Source organism: Polyodon spathula, chromosome 12 (assembly GCF_017654505.1).
Source record: "Polyodon spathula isolate WHYD16114869_AA chromosome 12, ASM1765450v1, whole genome shotgun sequence".
Classification (NCBI taxonomy): domain Eukaryota; kingdom Metazoa; phylum Chordata; class Actinopteri; order Acipenseriformes; family Polyodontidae; genus Polyodon; species Polyodon spathula.
In genome coordinates this window covers 12,165,909-12,187,239 of record NC_054545.1, presented here as the reverse complement: position 1 = coordinate 12,187,239, position 21,331 = coordinate 12,165,909, and the positions used below count along the sequence as shown (strand labels likewise).

Below are 21,331 nucleotides of genomic sequence, written 5' to 3'. Positions count from 1 at the left end.
TTTGGATTCATATGTTGTTTTTTTCTGACTTTATGTGAACAAAAAGACACACATTTGCCCGTTTTCCCATTGGAAATAGTGATATTTTGAAATATCACTGTCCTGGTCACAAAAGCAAAATTTGTGGGGAATAATTGCCATGTTCTATACGTTTGAGGCATAAGCAATTAGGAAATAACACTTACTACCCAGGAACAACAAAAAAATGTTTTTTTTGTTACACAGTGTAATTGGACATTCCAAAATTGGGAGAAAAATTAATAAAAATAATCACCTAAAACATTTTCTGTCCTTTCAGCGTACTTGTCTGTAACCCTTTCCCAAATAACCAATTAGAAGGTAAAAGTACCAGTATTTCCTGCACTAAAGTAGGAAGCGATTAGGGAGGAGACAGCTGACTAAGCAGTGTTGTTCTCGCTTGTTTGATACATCTGCAAGATCTTTTTATCACGTCTGCTTGGTGATATTAAAAATGTTTGTGAACGAGATGAAAAGATAGCATAGGGTTTCTATCATGTAGTGGATAATAGTGCGAGAGGTATATCAAAAGTGTGGAATTCTTTTGGAATCATAGTAAATGAAAATAATAAACATGACTGGATGCATTGCTTGTAAATCTTGTCATTATGTTTTTGTGAACGGCAGCGACAAAACTCTCTGCGAAAGCACAGGTGTAGCTCCCTTTCAACTGGTGGCACGAAAGGAATACGACAAGTATTTTATAGTAAAGTAAGGAGAGACAGTTAATGTAACAATGCTAAAATATATCCAGACCACTGGAGAAAGCTACCACGCTGTATAGCCTATTGTATAAATTCAACCCGTGGAGAATGGCAGAGATATCTGTGTGTCAATAATAGCATGAGAGAGTCAGTCGATGCAAGTAGTAGGTAGAGAACAAACACTTGCAGGTCCGGGTCGGGTTGCGGTAAGAAGACATTATTACCTACAGTCTGACATAGGTATTGCATAAGAAGTTAAATTATGAGATTATATATATATATATATATATATATATATATATATATATATATATATATATATATATATATAAGATAGCAGGGAGGGGGTTAAAATTCCTCCCTGCTAAAAACATGTGGGAATGCACTTTTGGGTGAACGGGCTAATTGTTTAATTGTTTCATTGTTTAGATAATGCCCTGCACCTGGTGCTAATTGTAAATTGGAGCCAGGTGCAGGGTATTTAAGAGAGGCAGCCAGTCTGTTCCAGGCTGCTGAGTGGAGAGCCCAACTGTGTGTGTGTGTGTGTGTGTGTGTGCGTGTGTGCGCGCGCGTGTGCGCGTGTGCGCGTGCGCGTGTGCGTGAGCGTGTGCGTGTGTGCGTGAGCGTAAGCGAGCAGTCGTTGCAAAATAAGGTATTGTGTGAAGCCCGTGGAAAGTTTGGTGTTTGTATCAGGTAAACGGCTTAGCCATCCTGTGGGTTAGTTAGGGATCTATTGGTGTATAGTCAGAGCTACAAAACGGAGCTAGGTGTTTGTTTGTTTTGTTTATTTTTAATTTCATGTTTATTAAAAGTGCGCATAAGAGCTGAAAAATCAATTTCTGTGTCCTGGGTCTACTTTTAAAGGGGCAACGAATGGTGTGAGTTGTAAGGATCTTTCTCAGATGGTGGCAGCGTGTGTGGGCGCCCCCATGACCCAATAAAATGATGAGCCTAAGGGAATTGATCGATGCTCAAAAAGGGCAGAATTAGTTCACCATAATAATAACAGGTTCTTGAAAGCCAAACATTCTACAAAGACAGTACAGTATTCTGCTGACGAATATGATGTTACGGTTTTAGTGGTGGCCTGTGTCTAAAATATGAAGACATTTTTAATCTGATCCAAATTTAGAACCTTATAGGAAAGTCAACCCGCAGGCAGATGCACCTGACAAACATCTTACAAGGGGTCTTCTACCTATGTATTGCTTGGGTTTTAACTTTGACGAAAATACAGACGCATTAGCCTTTACACTTTACATTTCCTGTTTTGTTACTATGGGAACACTCAGATAGGAGGCTGACTCGTCCTCAGTGTGGCTTCCACTCTATTTATAGCAATAAAAGAACATGAAAGCCTCACTCTGTCGTCAGTTTAATAGTGCAAGACTCCCCTTACAATTTCATATTTGAGTGTAATTTACTTAACCTGACAGACACCAAAACACTGAGTGTATTTTCCCAATGTGTTTGCATGACAGATTTCAATTATTTTCTTATATTACTTTATTGTAAGCCACTTTTTTTCATTGGATGCACCACAGAAGTTTAGTGGTTTGCTCAAATACTAGCCACAGCACGTAACATTCTTAGTACCTGATACTAAAGCTTCTGTTTTTTTACACTTCAGTATAATGCATTAGACTGTTTTAACTTACTTTTACTTAAATTTGAAATGAGCCTTTTATTTTTATAACAAAAAAAATATATACCTATATTGCATTATAGGATCTATGCATATTAAAATATTTCTATCAATGTTAATGCCGGAAATTCACACACATCCGTTTGTTTTCTCAGATTATCAACCAAAATAATTCTCCAGGAATTTCCTAACAGCCTGAAAAAAATATGTATATATTTCTTAGAGTGAAACATTTACTGAACTATAAAAGACAAGAGAGCACATTTAAAAAAAAAAAAAGACTGAAATTTCATTATAAGGATTTCACCAGAACTTTTTTGATAATGGTTGGTGACAATAAAACAACTAATAACCTAACCAAAGTATTCTTCATGAATTTTCAGCTTTGATTTGCTCAATTTAAAAAGTCACCCTCAATATTAAGGCCATTATCTGTTGTCCTAGATGCAGCAGACATTTAGACACATGACTGTGCCCTCCCTCATAATACAGCTGACTAGACTTACAAAGCTATTTAATTATAATTGTTTTTAGCAATTTACTTTTTGATGAAAAGCCACACACATCAGGCTGTTAAAAAACGAACCATTTATCCATATTCCAGGAATATCATTACATTTCTAAATAAGTGCTTTGTAAAAATGTGTTTAACGTTTCTATAAAAATAAAAAATTACAAAATACTGCCAACCCTTACAGCTATGGCCAGACATTTTGCATTACCTAGAATTGTAGGATTCAGACATATTTAGGTCTTTTATCTAACATCATGTAATCAAAAGAAACTACAAAATTATATTGCAAGAGTCTACTGGAAGCCATAACAGTAGTACAGTATTTCACGTGAGATTTTGAAATGTCAAGTTTTTCAATTCTTTTGTCAGTTTTTCATGAAGTGTATAGAAAACTAGAAAGCAGTATGTTATTCAGTAAGTTAAAGTTTAACATTAATCAGCAGGCTTCATTCGACTTTATGAAGCAAATGAGTTAGATGCAAAACCTTTAGCCATAGCTGTACATATGCCATTGTATACCATGGCAAAAGCCGAACAAAGCCAAGTGAAGACGACAACCTTTCTGGCTATTTCCTTTGCCAGTGACAGATTTCCTCTCTTTAGGCCAGGCCTGTCTGATGTAACTGCTATTGATTCAGTTTCTTACATGTCTTTTCTTCTTTGATGAGAATGTCTTGGATGTGTGGCGCTCCATTCTGGTCTGGGAAACGAACAGAAAGAACCATTTTCTTGAGATTCAAATTCTTCTTCACCAGAAAAATCTAGAAAAACCAGGAGAAGATACCGTTAGCTGCCATAATCTGTGCTTCAGAAAGTGTCAGCTATTTATTTTAGACAATATAAACAACTGAATTAACTTTATAAACATTATTATTGAGCCTCTCTAATTCAGTTCAAATATCTAAAGCACAACAATCCAAATAAATTTCTGTATCCTATATTACCTTTGCTGTCGTCGTATGGTTTTATTGAAGTAAATTTGAACTAAAACACTAACTTTTAGGTACCAGCTTATATATCATCTATACTGTTGTTATTTTTTTATGTATATATGTGTTTTGTCTGTTTAACAGGTCACCTATACTATAATATTCTATATTCATATACTGTATTCATTTAATAGGGATCTCATGTTAAATGTCTGTATAAGAAAAAACTATTAGAAACATTTCAGAATAGAAAAAATATTGTTTGATTACATTTCCACCAGTAAGGGGCATTCCTAGTTGGCTCAGTGTTAGCAACCTGTTCTCTAGATACGGTAAATGTTAAATGTAAGTGTGACATACAATACAGGCACACATGGATATACAGAGACAAATCAGAGAGGTCCTTAGTATCCTCACAATTGGACAGTTCTATAGATATGCACAACTATAACATTACATCTAGATAGACAGTCAGTCTTCTGTTAATGGCATGTGTTCAATAACAAAGACTGCATAAATAACTGTCCAACTGAACATGATTGTGGGATAATACAACTTTACATTTCCCACATAAAACAAACTATACGATTCCTTGGTTCCTCATCTGATCTGCTCTAAAATATCTTTTAAAATATAATCAAAGGCTGCAAAAGGAAGGAATGAAAACTACAGCCAGTCTTGCATTTCTTTTTTTCCTGGCTGTTCTCTCAAAATCAACCGACACATATTCACAAGGGTGAGCCAAAGCAATGTCATAATATCAAAAATATGTGACAGTTAATCTGCCGAACACCACTGAACACATTCGACTCCAACAGTTACATGGAGCAGATGTCTAAAACAGAGGTTTTAACAGTAAATTTGGTCAAGTGTGACCAACCCCACCCCACCCCCCCCTAAAAAAAAATAAATAAATAAAGTATTTAAGCATGAAAACAATGCAAATAATAGCTAGGGTAAGGCACTAACACAAAGCCAAAAGTTAGTGCTTGATTATAGGGCTGTAGGTGAGCGCAAACAAGGGCAATCCAATTTAACTCCCTCAAGTGATTTTGGTATACTGAGTATGCCTACGCTATCGCAGGGAACACACAATACATAAACAGCTTGTGAGATACACAACTACATTACAATGTAGAGGAAACCAACAAGTAACATGTGCTATTTATTTGAATTAAAGACTTTGTTCTCTACTTATTTTAATTAAAAACTATTTGATCTACATCAGTACAGTCCAGCCAGTTATAAAATAAACACTATACAAAGACCAGACATGGAATAGGCAAAAAAACTAAAAATGAAACAAAAACAAAGAGAGTTTTCATTTTTTGAAAATCTGATTTCAAAGGGTATTCATAAAATAAAACTAATTTCTAAAATATTATGCAAAGTTAAGCGTATGTGCTCCCCAAAATAACCATTAGTGTGAAAGAATGTTTTATGGCTCAAAACATCAAACCGACTCAGGAAAGACAGCATGCAGCAAGGTATTGCTTTTAGTTATATAAAGCAATATTACTTCCTATATTTGCCGATATTTTCTATGCTAGGGTAGTAATGGTACGTTCTACTAATAAAAGTGTAATTCGATATTAACTATAGTCATTCAATCTTTATGAAGCAAACTTATTTTATTATATTCCACATTTATTGATACAGTACTAAATAGGAAACCACGTTTTCCATTTAGAATCTTGAAAAAGAAGGTTCTGACTGCTGAATGAAAAAACAGTAAACGCCTATTTGCGTTTTAGGACCGTTGCACAGCTGTAATACGAAGCCCCCTCTTTTAGGTAACGACTTTCAGATTTTGTGTTAACAGCGTTTCCTTCACATCATTTCCTCTCTGCATCTGAACTTGCTCGCTGTAGTGGACACCCTGTGCTACCACAGGTATGTTTTAAAGTATCTCAGTTGGACATTTCTCAAAGTACAAAAAGCATGCGCTGTGTGCTAGCAATTCTGAACCCTGATGTCTGGCACACAAAGGCAGCTATCAGCTAGAAGCACCAGATAAATGCAAAAATCTAAGTGGGACATGCAGATGGACAGACACTCCCCTATATCCTCAGAGTCTATTATTCTCAAGAAGGCAGGCTAAATACATAAGCTTCATGCAAATATACAGAAAAACATGAAGTGTGATATGATCGCCTCCACTATATCCCCTTTGCATATGATTTCATCCCCATCAATGTGATAATAAATGGGCACTAAAATTGGTACAGAATTCATACCACGTTCTTACATAATAATAATTAGGTTATCTATAATGACAGTACACCTATCTTTTTCTTTAGTCCAAAATAAAAAAAGAATTACAAGAAATGCTCATCTCTCTAGCATTAGGGTCATGAGTATGTGGATTTGAAATCGCTGGATAGGTTGTTTGTGGTTGACAAGAGGTTAGACTGAAGTCAGGTGGCTTGAACAGAGCGGTTCTCAGGTTCCAGATCACTTGTGTCAGATGGCTGTATCCGCTGGAAACGGAGTCATGTTATGATTAGCTGTACTATTTAATGATTCTTATTTAACTATATTATTACAGAAAATATAGTATAGGGTGATCTGTAAGATAAGGCTTTTACCCCACTCTCAGAAAACCCTACTTGCTCTGACCACAGCACCATATACTATATTCTGGTCACACTTTAGAATTGATTAGCACAGTGAAATAAAGCACGCAATATATCTGTTATTAAATATATCCCTTACTGTTGCTTCCTCCAGTATACTACAGTATGCTTTTTTATTATTTTTTTTTATTTCATAATGCTTGGCTGGAAAATGACATGTCTGTCTTCAATTAGTGCTGTTTTCCAGCAGTGGTTGAGAGATACTAACTAGTAGAAGTGCCCAGTCAGCTACACACAAATGCGCACAATGGTAGACTGGATCATTTCTACTGAGACAGACCTAGCGGCATTGCAGTGATGTTATTTCAGGAGCAGTGCCCTGCTCGATTATTAAATTCAAACATCAAATTGTGTTTTAAAATTAGCCAATTTTCGTTGATAAGAATTTCTAGGAAATTATCAGTAATTCGTATTATCAGGAATCTACAGCTAAAGTTACAGTAATTTCAATAACAGAACAATTTAAAAAGTATTGTAGAGTGTATTGGAAAAGGCTCTTTTGTACAGCGGTATCGGCGCTATGCTTTAGTGCGAGAGGTCCACCTGTCTGTGGATAGCCTCTCAGCTGTGTGATGCACCTGCCTGCAGGAACCGAGATCGCTACAATATTACAAAATGTAAACGTACCTTGCGTTTTATTGAAAATACGGCTGTAAGTGAACTTTTAAAAAGTATACATTACAAATGAACTGCACTTGAAACCTGAATGTCCCAATCTGATCACAGGCATTTTTAAACCACAAAAAGCAGGCATCCTCAGCATCAGGGTTTTGAGCAAATCTGAAACACTGATGATTTGCATCTGGTTTGCTATTCATGGGCCTGTATTATTGCATCCTGTTTGTTTTAGATTTTTTTTTTTTTTTAGTTTGTGGGAATGTGGAAATCTGTAGGAACATCTTTCTTTTTTTTTTTTTTTTTTTTTTTTTTTTTTTTTAAACACCTCCACTTTTGTCTGCATTCAGATCAGTGCACATTTTTGCGCGAGCACTACGGCAACATGAAATACATCATAGGATCCTTTATACTCAGGCGTTCAAACCAGGGGCTTTCACTTTCATTTCTCTTTCCTAGGAGGGCTCCAAAATTATATGTACTAACAAGAAACTCGTGAAGTAAATTTGAACTACAAGAAGTAATTTACAATAAGCGACTGCTAAATATTTACGGGACATTGTAGAAAATGCATCTAATTCAAGTTAGTTTCAATGAGAATTCATTGTAATATAGTATGTACAAAGGGGTGCTCGTAGCTGTCTCTGTCTCAGCATAACATACCATGCTAGGCCTCACTAGGCCACACATTGAAAGAGGAACTCAAACTTAAGTGCTTTTTCTTAATAAACATTATAGAAAGAGGTTCCATCGGAGTAAAAACCAGTTAAATCTGGATCAATCTGTCTTGTAAAGTTAAGTAGGCAGTTCAGAAGCAAGGGGAATGGATTATAATTGAAAGGTTTTGTTCTGCATGTTACCTGTTCTGCAACATGCAAGGATACCTTGCACGACGTCTCAATTAGTCTTTGTTTGTTTCCATTAATAAACAGGCTATGGGTCAATAACTGACAACACTGAAACAAACACTGGCTGTTAATACGCACAATGCAAAACACAGGGTACAGCTGCAACAAATTATTTTAACAGTGCATTTTACAACTACAACATGAAATAAGTTTTTATATATCTTTACCTACTCTATTAAACAAATGCAGTTAAAAAATATCAATCTGACATTCTTATCACTTACAAATGCTTTATAAAATAGTGGTAGGTGGTTCTCCAAATCTACGATAAATCAGCACAAATTCACACACTAATTGCTTGAACCAGAAATTATACATTTAATTTTTTTTTTTTTTTTAAGAACAAAAATGAGTTGCATGAGTTTATAGGCTTGTTAGACCCTATAGTGTTTCCAGGTATGTGTATAAGGCAGCTTTTGGCTGATCATTAAGCAAGACCTCAACAGGGCCTACTGTCCATGGCTGATTGATGAGGAAATAGGCTGGTCGGCAGGGGGAGAGCACCCTAACATTATTATTAGTTGAGAAGGGGCCCATGGCAAATTAAGACCCTAACTTTATATTCGTGGTTGCTTTCTACTCTTATGTTGAGCACTTAAAGACCATCCAGTCCAAACTGGACTGGCGATTCAAACCAGATGGGGGTATACAATAATGAGAACAGGGCAATCTTAAATAGCCTGATTACAGGACAGTAACATCTCTTCATCGCTGGGACAGTACAGGTCCTAGCTCCTCAGCCCACATGAAATAAAAAGGACAGCTGCCTTGCATTGGAGTCTATTTTATTCAAATATCTTTGTTTTGACTTCCATTTTCCATCACAGGGCCATTCCTGACAGTCACGCTTCAGTGTTTTTGTCTTAAAAAACAACATGGTTCATGTTATTAGGACAAAGGTCATGACAATACCATGGTAAAGATCTTGCAGAACACAGGCCGTTTTCTATCTTCAAATAAACACTTTTAGACACAGGATGCCAGGAAATTCCATAGCATGTGTTATTATTTACACTAAAAGGAAAATAAACGAAACAAACCCTAACCCGATCGGACACTATCTACACAAATTTTTCCCTAACTAATAACAAGGCAGGCTAAGCCTGTTACCTCGTCACCAAAATCAAAACATAATCCAAATCGTAAACCAAATACCTTTTCCAATAGTTTATTTTCCTGTTTCACAATACTCACAATAACCAGCTCTCTTTCTCTCCAACCAAACTCCTACTATCACCCACAACAAACACACACACACACTCACATCCTTTAAAACCTAATTAATTAATTAATCTGCTAATTACTCCATTGACTAAACCTGGCATTGGTTCCTCACTCCAGTAACCTCTACTGGGTCCTAACACCCCCCATGTATGGTCTCTATTAAATAAGACCTATTTACTTTAAACCAGATTTAATTATTTTAACTCTAATTTATCACACCATTATCATTTAGTAATTAATCAATTATCCCATCTTTAGTTTTAACCTCAAGCACATTATATTATTTATTTGTTTACCCTCCAGTTAGTTTATGTTCTCTATTCACATTTGTTCTTTTCCTAACCAATATTTCACTATATCAGATATATATATATATATATATAATATATATATATATATATATATATATATATATATTGTTATTTTTTTTTTTTTTCAAGGACACAAGGAAAGTATTATCCCTCCTTCCTAAAGTATTATCCCTGTCCCTCTCTGACTCCTACAGGGAAGTAAAGAGGTGATCGTGTCTGGGGGAGGAGGAGGAGGTGTGTGTTGTCAGGCTGTCCTGTGCTTGCACTTACCCCAGCTCCCTCTCGCTGCAGGATCTCGGAGGCTCTCTCAGGACTGATGCCTAGCTGAAGCCACACGGGGCAGGTCTTGATGAGTTTCTCCAGGATGCTGATTCCAGGCATGAGAGGCTGATTCCTGGGAGATGAAGGTTCACAGGCCTGGCCACCCTGGTCATAATCTTCTGGGGCCGTCCTGGAGAAAAATAAAAGGAAATGTTTACGATCTGTTTGATGCAATGCAATCGTATTACAGTATGAGCAATTCCTGAAAGGATGACAGAAGGCATAACCCTAACCTTGTTTCATTTACAAAGTGTATAGTGCAGTTGTAATAGCTGTGGAATGGCATTTAGATCATCAAGCTTCCTGCAACAATACAATGGTGATCTGACTACAGCGTATAGTGGTAACAGAAAATTATTACAGGAGACCTGGCTGGTCCGCATTGCCACATGTAAATAATTAATTTACCCTGTTACATCTATAAGGGAATTTCTCTTTTTCCTGGTAAACGCCCCTAAGTGAAAGTTGAGAAATGTATTCCCCAGGATCTACAACACATAGTGTGTGAATACAAATATGAAAACGATCTGGATTGTGGGAAAAGCATTTATTGCTGCAATGAGGAAAATACAGGATACAGCAAAAGCAAGAGGTGTGTTTCTTATAACCACTGCAGTGTGTTCTGTAATATCAGCTTTGTAGTATTGGGGCCCAATGCAAAGACAAATGTATACAGCCAAGCAAACACATAGGCCCCTATGTTGTTTACAGCAAACTTCTACAAACCTAACTAAAAAATGCTGCTTCGATGGAGTGTGCAGATAGAACCATCAGCTTGAACTACAGTGGGGCCTCTGTGGTAAATATTTATATCAAAGATTTGTCACTGTACTATTAATAGATGATATGGCACTGGCTCTGTTTCCTGACATGTTGAAATAACAAGTCTACTCGAAATCATGTTACAAAATATAAAATATTTGAAACTAAACTTATTGCAGTATTACTGTATGTTTTGCTTGACTAACTAAAAATGGGGGGGCCATTGTGATAACTTAATAAAAAATCTTAACATTTTCATCAGTGCAAAGTAATTTTTGAAGGCAAGGGGGCTGGTGCTGCTAAAACTTTGTCATTGATTCATTCAGATATGCCACCATATGTTTAAACAGATTATCATTTTTAAACAGCAGTTTATATTTCTTATTATTTAATAAAGAAAAAGGTACTCAGATTTTATACACACTACTATGGATATTCAATAAAAACAAATTTGGTTATGTCATCTATATTACACTATTGTCAAACCAAAGGATTTTTTATATTCAAATTAGTCATTAAAAAAATTCTTCCACATGTCATTATATTGATAACAAACTTACCAGTTTCATGAAATGGACCAACCACAAATTAATAATGGCCATTGCCTTGACCTTATTCCTTATACTGGTTCCTTTATGGTGTACAACAACTTTAAGTATGACACTTCTAAACACATTGCTGCCTTATCTAGCAGAGGTTATTTCTGATTATCATCCAGTTTCAGTACAAACTGATGTTAATCATGCCATGAATTATCTTAAACCCACTTAACACTATGAATTGATTATCAGCAAAATATTTCTATGCTTGTGTAAAAAAATGTTGACAGTCTATTGATTGCCCTGCCTGTGCAGTTATCTCCTGGCCATTGTAAGTGTTGCATACAATGAGGAGATGCTGAATGCCAATATAGGTCACTGAAGCACAGGATTATAGCCCATAAAACCCAAGGAAACTTTTTCTTGCAACGTTTCAAGCTACATCTACGACAGACCGGTAAAGACTGCTGCTTCAGATATCAGTGCTTAATAAGAACTAATTTAGTGTGACACAAGCAATAATTAGATATACTGTACTGAATAAATCCACTTTCCGACAAGGTTCCTAAAGGAAAGTGGATTTGTTCATCATTGGTATTGCTTGCATCAGCATTCTGTACTTCCTCCAAGCTTTGAAACACAGAATATCTCTCTATCTAATTTATTTAACTTTTGTTAGATGACAGTGACTAAAATCCAAAAAGACTACTGGGAAAGCAATAGACTATGTTTGAAACTACAAAAGTAACTTTGCTACAATTCCAATGAAAATCATATTCAAGGTTTTCACCAGGAACGAATGATGGTTAAAAAAAGATTTTTAAAAAATTACGTAAGAAAGCACACTGTAAACCGGCAGGGATTAACAATACCCAACACAGCTTTGTACAGCCTGCAAAATAATCTGAACAGCTTCTCATGCAGCTAGAGAACAAAACATCTGTATAAGCGAACACGCCGTTATAAAAACCTACCTACTGTTTTAAATAGACTGCATATCCCAAACTATCACATAGCAGTACTATATTTAAATCAGAAAGTATTTATGAAACCACCTTGTGCGCAACTAAGTAAAGGAACAATTCCTTGTCGAAATGTATTTGGCTTTATCCTTAAGTTCAACAAGAATGCAACCATATCTGCCATCTAAGCATTTGATATCAGCACAGTTGAACAAGTTATGCTTCATTGGTGCAAATTAAGTGGTACAAAATTATCCTCTTATCTGTCTTCAGTTGTTGACTGAGATTTCGGTAACTAACCTATCATAAACACCTATAACGCGATTTTTTTTTTGAAAGTTTCGTTTTCCACATTATTACTGAATATTACCTTTGAAATTACAAGGTTACAACCACAACCAAGCTGTTTTGAAAATAAAATTCCAGCACAGTACCGCTACATTTAAAAGTTTCATGCAACTGGTTTGTTCTTTAAAAGTATGCTCCCACCCTTCCTTTTCATTGCATTTTTAAATGCTGTACAATTTAAGAAATTAACAAAGTAGTAATAACAGAATAAGGGATATCAACCAAGATTTAAAAAAAAAAAAAAAAAAAACAAAACACATGGGTTTGTATTTATTTGTTCTATGTGTGCAAGTTACAGTAATTACACACTATCAATGTGCAAGTTATTGTTTAATGATATATATAGTATATCTATATAATATATAGAGAGTATATATATAATATATATATATATATATATATATAATTATAAATATATTATTAAATAATTTTTTTTTTTTTTAACAGAAAACTTGTTAGTTGACACTGACTAAAATCCAAAAGGCCTACTGGGAAAACAGACTCTATATGTTAGAAATGCTACAAAAGTAGCTTTGCTACAATTACAATGAAGCAATCATATTCAGGGTTTTCGTCAGGAACAAATTATGGTTAAAAAAAAAAAAGAGAGATTTAAAAAAAATTCATAAGAAAGCACATTGTAAACCACTGAGGATTAACAATACCCAACGCTGCTTCTTGCAGCCTGCAAAATACATTGAAAAATTGCAAAATACAGCTCCTTATGCAGCAAGAGAACAAAACATCTGTAGTAAGTAAGTGAACACAGTTATAAATGACCCCAGATGAAGTTAAAGCACACGTTTAGCATTTTATAGACACTAAACTTAATATCCTGTTAGGTTATTGCTTGTTTTTACAGTTATTTCATTTTACTTTTTGTCTATAAAATAAAACTTCATACCTTGAAATTGTATCCACGTTTTGATTTGTGACAGTATTTGTACTCCTCATTGCAATCTGATTTGCATTGCGGGCCTCGTGCATATCTACAAGGGGCAGTACAAACCTCATTCATCGACAAATCAAGAAGCTCTATTAGCAATAGTTTCCTGCTTTATGAAAGATAATGTACGTGTTTAAAAAACTAACACTGGTAATTATGTACGTGTTCAATCATGGTTGGTCATATAAACTGCAGCGTAAGAAAAATACTACTGCAGAAAAAAACTAGTAGCTAATTAAGATTTTTTTGGTAGCAAAATGCTACTAAATATATGTTAACTTCGAGCCTTGATATACTGTATTACAATGAGATTCTCCTACAATTTGTACAAAGGTCTGCGTTATACTCAGAAATACGGTACTCTACAAAGCAATAAAGAAAGACAGAGGCAACTAAAATAATAGTGAATAAGGTTTCACATTGGAGAAACAGACCTCAGAATGACCGAAAACCACATTCAAAATAAAGTAAAAACTAAAAGAAAGAAGTTCCTTCACTTGTCTCATAATGGAGATTTTTGCCTAGGTTTTCCCCTTCCATACAGTCTGTCCAATGCATACAAGCCAGTCCATTGGTCTTATATTGCTGTGTCAAAAGCCTTCTAAAAAACGTAACATTCTTCTTATCCACAAACAGTGTGAACATTCTTAGAATTAAACTTACTTGGAAAATTTTTCTTCAATTAACATTTATAAGAGAAAAAAAAAATCTTGCAAATGACAACTTTTAAACATTTTAAACAGGCTGCATTCAAACAGGAAATATCACGGTTGAATGAAACTGATGAATTTATCCAACCAACTTCGACATCTCAAACCTCTTTAAAATTAAAATGAACTGTAACATTTACAGACTTACATACAGTAACTATGTTCAGTAGCTACATTTCTTGCTTGAAATAAATTTTTTCATTTGAGCAATACAATTTTAGGCAGGCAGTAGATCTACTTTATTTGTGCAAGACAGTTAGACCTGGATATGTTAGCTAGACATAACTACTTTATACCAAGCACTAGTATTGAATGTTATTCAAGCTGCATTGAAACATACTAAATCACTGTCTGATACATGCATGTAATCAGAAATCAATGCAAGCATACAGCTGGGTCGGGAAGGAAGATTTTTATACAGGAAGCTGAAATGGAAGGGCCTCACAGCTGCTAACATTTATGTTGTAACTATTACACAAGCATTCACAACTGACCACTGATAAACTACTGCACTGCTTAAACGTGCAATTTACTGCAAATATATATGGCTGAATATAGTTGCTTGCGCGTGCTTTTGACTCACAGGGTGGCATAACGGTGAGAATCAAAACAAAAGAGAAGGGGGGCTGGCGCCTTGGCATCCCATTTTGTCTGAAGGATAGGATATGCAGAAGTACTTAACCCAGTTCGAAGTTATGCACCATTTTTGTAAAAGAAAAAAAACAAAAACATACAGCTATGTTACAGAACTAATAGAAAACAATAACATGCTCTTACATTTAAATCCTGGGCTTTCTGCTTTTGAACATCAACGTTTTGTTTTCGTTTAAGAAAATACTGGTGTAAACCTGAACTAAATGCTTGGTGGTGATAAGGCCCTTGGTGATTTGTTTATTTATTTCACAGGGAAACTTTCAACTCTCCAGTTTTAACAAGAGAAAGAACATCAATTCTGTATAAATACTTTGACGAACATCTTTAGCAGTGATTTAACTGAACTGGAGATATCAAAAAGGATTTATAATCTGAACATTTGTCAAATAATTTACATGTATTATTATTATTATTATTATTATTATTATTATTATTATTATTGTTGTTATTATTATATTAGTTGAACATAAAACAAAATCTGACTAAAAACAGACCTACCTCTAAATTACTCTTTTTAAAAAAAAATGATTAAAAAGCAGCAAAGCACAGATAAGTACAATACCCAGATGCAGATGCCTGCTGTAAACCCTTTACATACTGAAAAAGTCCCAGGTTTACTTTTGCCAGTGCGCCATTTCTCAAAATTATTAAAAAAAAAAAAAAAAAAAAGGTCACCACACTTTAACTAATTACGTATGCAAAGTGTAATTGGAGCTTAAAGAAATGCACCTCAAACTTTGGGGAACTAGAGGAAACTTAGATGGCACACATGTGAGTTACTACCGGGAGGGGAAGCACTGATTCAGTTTAATTGAAGTTACCCGATCAAATCTGGCAGTTTAAAAGCGTAGGGGACACATAAACGGTTGTTGCTTTTCCAAGTTTCACAAACACCAAACTATATTTAATTAAAAAAAAAAAAAGTTACAAAACAGCATTTCAAAGTAGAAACTGAGATGTAAGGATTCCTATAGTATATACTGTATGATACTACATTGATATTATTATTATTTTTAAAACGGCCTTTTTAGACAAGGGGAAAAAAGTGCAAGCGCCGTTTTTTTTTTTCTGATAGGCATCGAAAGAATTACGATATATAGATATATCTATCTATCTATCTGTCTATCCATCTATATATATATATATATATAATGACACAGCAAGCCATTTTAATGGGAAGTTCCTGTACTCGCTAAGACTCTTGAGACTGCTCAACATTGAAGTTTACATACCCTGGAGGGAGTCCGGTTTCCAAAGCTAGCGCAGATGTTTTCATCATCATGTGGCACAGGCGCTCCAAGTGTTTTCAACGAATTAAATCTTTAACGCTGTGCATCAGACAAGGGGCCCCCATCATCACCCTATTTCTTAGCAAGGACCCACAACTATGCTTCCTGTTGGCAGCCTTCAAGTGCTGTCGTGGTTAGAGCAACAGCAGACCAGTTGATACAGGAAAGTTAGCAATGTGGTCTTGTTTCTCTGAACTTCCTGCATTTGTGTGGACGGGGATTTTCAGGAAGAGGCTGTGCTCAAGGGTCAGCCTTTAACGCAAGCTTTCCTGGAAAATGTTTGTCTCCAGAGGAAGTTGCTGGCTGCCACGAGAAAAGCCCGTTTTCTTTCACAGTCGGAAAACACAAGACCAATCTGGCTTGCGACCTATTCAAACAAACCTGAGGCAAAAGTTTTTTTTTTTTTTTTTTTTAAACCTGCTAGTCAGAACTGACGTTAGACTTTCTGCTGCAGCTGTGACTTGGCTGCACAGAAGTAAACCTCCCCCTCTTTCCTCCCCTCCCTTTATCTGTCTGAAGCTAAATACCGTAAAACCAAATGGGCCTTCTTGTATTTTTGGCTTGTGCCTCTTTCAGAGAAACCTTTATTGTGGATAGCAGGGACTCAGTAGGTATTATGGAGATTTAAAAAACACGGAACACCGAAGAATCAGAAAAAAAGCGTGTGCTGTTGCTAAACAGATGGCACTTATGCAGGTTCCTATCTGTAGGGGATGGACTTGGCAAAATGGATGCATGCATATGTGTGTGTGTGTGTGTGTGTGTGTGTGTGTATATATATATATATATATATATATATATATATATATATATATATATAGATATCTAATATATATATATATATATTAATCTTTTTAGAACACACAATACAATACAGAAATTAAAAAAATAAGACTTCTGTTTTGCATAATTGTTCTTGGGTATAAACTACAAGTATTGAAAACACCGTGTAACAAATTTTTATTTATTTTCTTTTGTTCCTGGGTAGTAAGTGTTATTTCCTAATTGCTTATGCCTCAAACGTATAGAAAATGACTATTATTCCCCACAAACTTTGCTTTTGTGACCAGGACAAGTACATTTCAAAATATCACTATTTCTAATGAGAAAACGGGCACTTATGTCTTTTTGTTCACATGAAGTCAGAAAAAAACAACATATGAATCCAAATTAACATGTATTTATACTAAAGTAATACAAAAGTGACTACAAAAGATTTAGAAGCGAGTAGTTTTTCGAGATTTACGATTATACTGTAAATTTACAGTATTAGGAGTTATGAGCTAAACATGTTTTTCAGCTGTAAGTAAAATAGTTTGACTACAGCACTATGGTCTGAGAAATTGTAGTATGTCCCTCCAAATACATTGTATTCAAAACTGCATCGCATATGATCACTATATTTTTCCATTTCCTCTCATTTCTAGATGATTTTTTTAACCTTGTCTTTTTGCCATGCCACCACAGACATGCTGTGGTTATAATTGGTTTATTTTTATATAATATTAAATTCAAAGCAGTTAAATTGTCAAAAAATCAAGTGTGTTTACTAACCAGTTTGCATCCATGCTGTTTTTGCCATGCACTTTCATTTGTGAACAGAAGGTGCTAGATTTACACAAAGTATTTTAGTCTTTCACTGAAGCGCATCACACACACACACTGCAGTCACAGCTCTGACAGCCTCTGCTGTGCTGCAGTGAGTGTGTTCATTCATCAGTGACAGCTTTTTCACATCTGCTGCATCTGGGCATGTCTGCAAAGGAGCAGTGCAAAATCAGTTATGACTTCCTTCTTCCTTAACAGAAATTAAAGAGGAGTTATTTTAACCTTTACTTGTTTATATCAACTTCAGCAGGCTTTGTGTAACGGGTACAAACATCAATTCCTTCCTGGTTAAAATGTGTATGCAATGGCATTGCAAGTACAAATAAATAAATAAAAAATTGTACAACGTAAGACTAAAGGATGTATTCCACATGTGTTAATATACAGTTACTAAGAAACATTCACAAAAATGAGGAATGTCAACAGACAATTCTCAGAGCTGAGCTGCTCTTTGTTGATTTCAAGTCGAGAAGAAAAGGTGAAGCTGACATTTATGTCAAATTTGTAATTCTTATAACCTTTCACAAGAAGATGTCATTGATTGTTCAAAATGTTTATTTCATAAAAACACTAAAAACTATTTAAAATATGTATTTGAAAAAAGGTGTTTACCCAGATCTAGGCTTCCTTTTCAGCCTACCATCGTTATCGTAGGCCTCTTGTTTCATGTCAGTACTCTGTTATCAACATTTGTTTGCTCAACACACATGACATTTCTTTATCTTAGTTTTTCAAATTAAAACATATATTTTCCATTTCATTCTTTTACTGACTGCTTTTGCAGTGAATGCTGAAATCGAGTTTAATATGATCTACAACCAAGTGACTGGCTCTTAAATAACACCTATGTGCCTTCAGAAGTAACTCGGCTAAACTGACTGAAAGAGACAAAGAGTTCACCGATTCATTAAACAAGGATACTTTGATGTTGAGTAAAGCAGGTTCCATTCAGGATGACAATTTTGTATGACAGAATAAAGCAAACAGCTGCATAAGCTCACATAGTGGTGCTTATATATTTCTCCCAAAGCCTGTTCATTTCCTTTAAATAAATATTTACATTCCTAAACCTAAGTGACTGAAGTTAGACTCAGACTGAAGTGTAGTGAAAGTTAATTCAGGATGATCTGCAACTCATCTGTGTGAGGACCGATACCAGATAGTGGAGACTTGATTGAACGTCTGCAAAGACAACTTTGCTGAGCAAGTTAACCCTGCCCTTAAAAATGCACTGTTGTATGCGATATAGTAAAACAGCAGCAAAGCAAAATTAACAAACACACACACACACACACTATTATTATTACTTAGTAGATGCCCTTATCCAGGGTGACTTAGTTATTACAAAATATTAAAATACAAAGTATCACCTTACAAAATATCACATTGCAGTTACAAGCAGCTATAAAAATAAAAATCAGTAGAAAATAAGATCAAATTCAAATAAGAACAAAGTAAATAATACAGTAAGTAATTACATTTAAGAGCGAGTTCAGCTAAGAGCAGTTAACTTATAGTAAAAATATTTATTTACTCGAGTAAAGTCCATTACGAGCACATAGTAAGTACGATAAATGAATAAGAACAATTTCAAATAACAGCAGTTACCAAACCCGTGAATATGGATATCTAATAGTAAAATCAAGTACAAGATACAGTGAATAGTTATAATTAAGAGCAGTAGTAGAATACGGCAAGGTACTGTATGTAGCAGTTCAGTATGAGTATGAGTTGATGTAAGTACTGGTACAACTGGGTGCCATATAGTCCAGTATAGTAGAGAGTTGTGAGGTTTACAGGTGCTGTCTGAACAGATGTGTCTTGAGGAGGTGCTGGAAGGTGGTCAGGGACTGAGCAGTCCTGATATCCGTGGGTAGGACGTTCCACCACTGAGGGGCAACAGTGGAGAAGGAGTGGACTCTGGAGGCATGGAGGGGGCGAGAGGGGATTTAGGGAGAAATAACCTGGAGATAGGAGGGAGTGGAAAGGTCGAGATAGTGATGGGCAAGTACAGGAGTTTTGAATTTGATGTGAGCAGCGACAGGGAGGCAGTGGTGTAGCGAGGGAGAAACGAGGAAGAGAAAAGACAAGGCATTACACTCAATCACCACAAGGTTGTCAAAACTAACACAGAACATTTGTGGTGTAATTTAAAAAGAAAAGTACCAAATCTGAATTCACATGTTAGTTAAAATACATTTTATTTGAACTAGTCACATGATACTGCAATGAGGGCAAAGTAAAATTTGGTTGAAATACAAAAGGAATGTACAGTAGATTCATTCTTCTGAAAATGAATTACTGCAATTTCAGAAAATACTTCCCCCGGCCAGTGGCTGAAGAGTAAAATGTATACAATTTGGTACTGCCAATTTGTCCCTAAAAAGGTGATGAACAAATTAATTGTGTCCAGATTAAGTATAGTTCTGTATAGGACTGAGAAACTACAACACACTACAAAGATCACTTTGTAAATTTCAACTGCTTAATTTAACGTTTATAAAGCTGTCTCATGTTAAAGTAAAATTTACATTAATTTGGTATAAAATGAAAAACAAGTGAAATCTGAGTAGAGTGAACTGATGGGAGAGCAAAGGCCAATGCAGCCCTTCCTGTGACCCCCAGCAAGAGCAGGATTCCTACTGCAAACTCATTAATATAAAAGGTATTCCAATGGGAAACAATCTCTACAAGGGTTCTAAAAAATTACCCATTTCCTATTTTACTCTAGGCAAAAAAAAAAACCCCAAAAAAACCAAAAAAAAAACTTTCCCGTCTCTGTAAGATAAACAATTCAATGCTACTTCTTTTTTTTATATAATTGAAACTCAATGAATCACCAATAACACTGTGCAGCAAGCAGGATACAAGAAGGTATTGGTTTCGATTCCCAGCTTTGTGTAACTTCCTTTCAGGTTATGTTTTCATTCACACACACAAAAATAAAAAAAAATAAAATAAAAACCACACAACAACAGAAGAGAAAAAGATTCTTGTATGACCTTCCGGAATTAGGACATCAGTGTGTAATTGAGCGGAAAGCTTGTTAGAGACACTTATATTGGGGTAACCACCACCAACTGCTTTGTAAAACAGTTCCAGGTGAATTCAAGGATGAGGCAGCAGCTGCTCCCAACGGTCTGCTCACTATAAAAATGACCATCTTTCCCGAATTTTTAAACTTTGAACTCAAGGAGACAACTGCAGTGATGAGAGACAGGCAGTCTGCGCCGGTCAGCAGCTGTTTCTAGACCAACAGGAAAACCTCAGAGACTGTTAAACCAATTGCAAGTGCTTGAAAGAAGAAAATGTTCTCCATGAAACCCTACTACTGTGTGTGATCAGAATACTGTTAGCATGCCACACAAATGCAGCATGGTATTGAATAAGCCATCATATACTACTTATTTTTATTGCACAGTAAAATAAATTCAAATGTCTCTAAAAACAGACAGAAAATGTTCTAGGCTGCTGTTGCCTTCTCCAACAAGTCGTGCATACAGACCATCTAGTCCATCAAAACAGGCTTCAAAAAACATTATTCTTTTAAATAACAACTAGCCATGTGAATAGAGGCCATCATGGTACCTGTCATAGATCGTAACATTAACTAGTGCTAGGTAGGGTTTGTTTGGACGGTATACTTCTAGAACTATCAAACAAATCAATGGTTCCAAAATTACAATCT

General features: G+C 35.4%; 1 protein-coding gene across 1 annotated transcript in view; it reads right to left on the bottom strand.

The window, feature by feature from the left end:
* LOC121324241 (ras and Rab interactor 3-like) overlaps window positions 1-16,415 on the bottom strand; it is a 30,885-nt gene extending 14,470 nt beyond the window's left edge. Inside the window, exons 1-3 of the mRNA XM_041265911.1 lie at window positions 15,979-16,415; window positions 9,775-9,955; window positions 3,528-3,642 (exon numbers count right to left, since the gene is read on the bottom strand). Of these exons, the coding sequence (XP_041121845.1) occupies window positions 3,528-3,642; window positions 9,775-9,955; window positions 15,979-16,028 (346 nt within the window). The 5' untranslated portion in view covers window positions 16,029-16,415. The remainder of the gene's footprint in view (window positions 1-3,527; window positions 3,643-9,774; window positions 9,956-15,978) is intronic.
* Window positions 16,416-21,331: the final 4,916 nt, after the last annotated feature.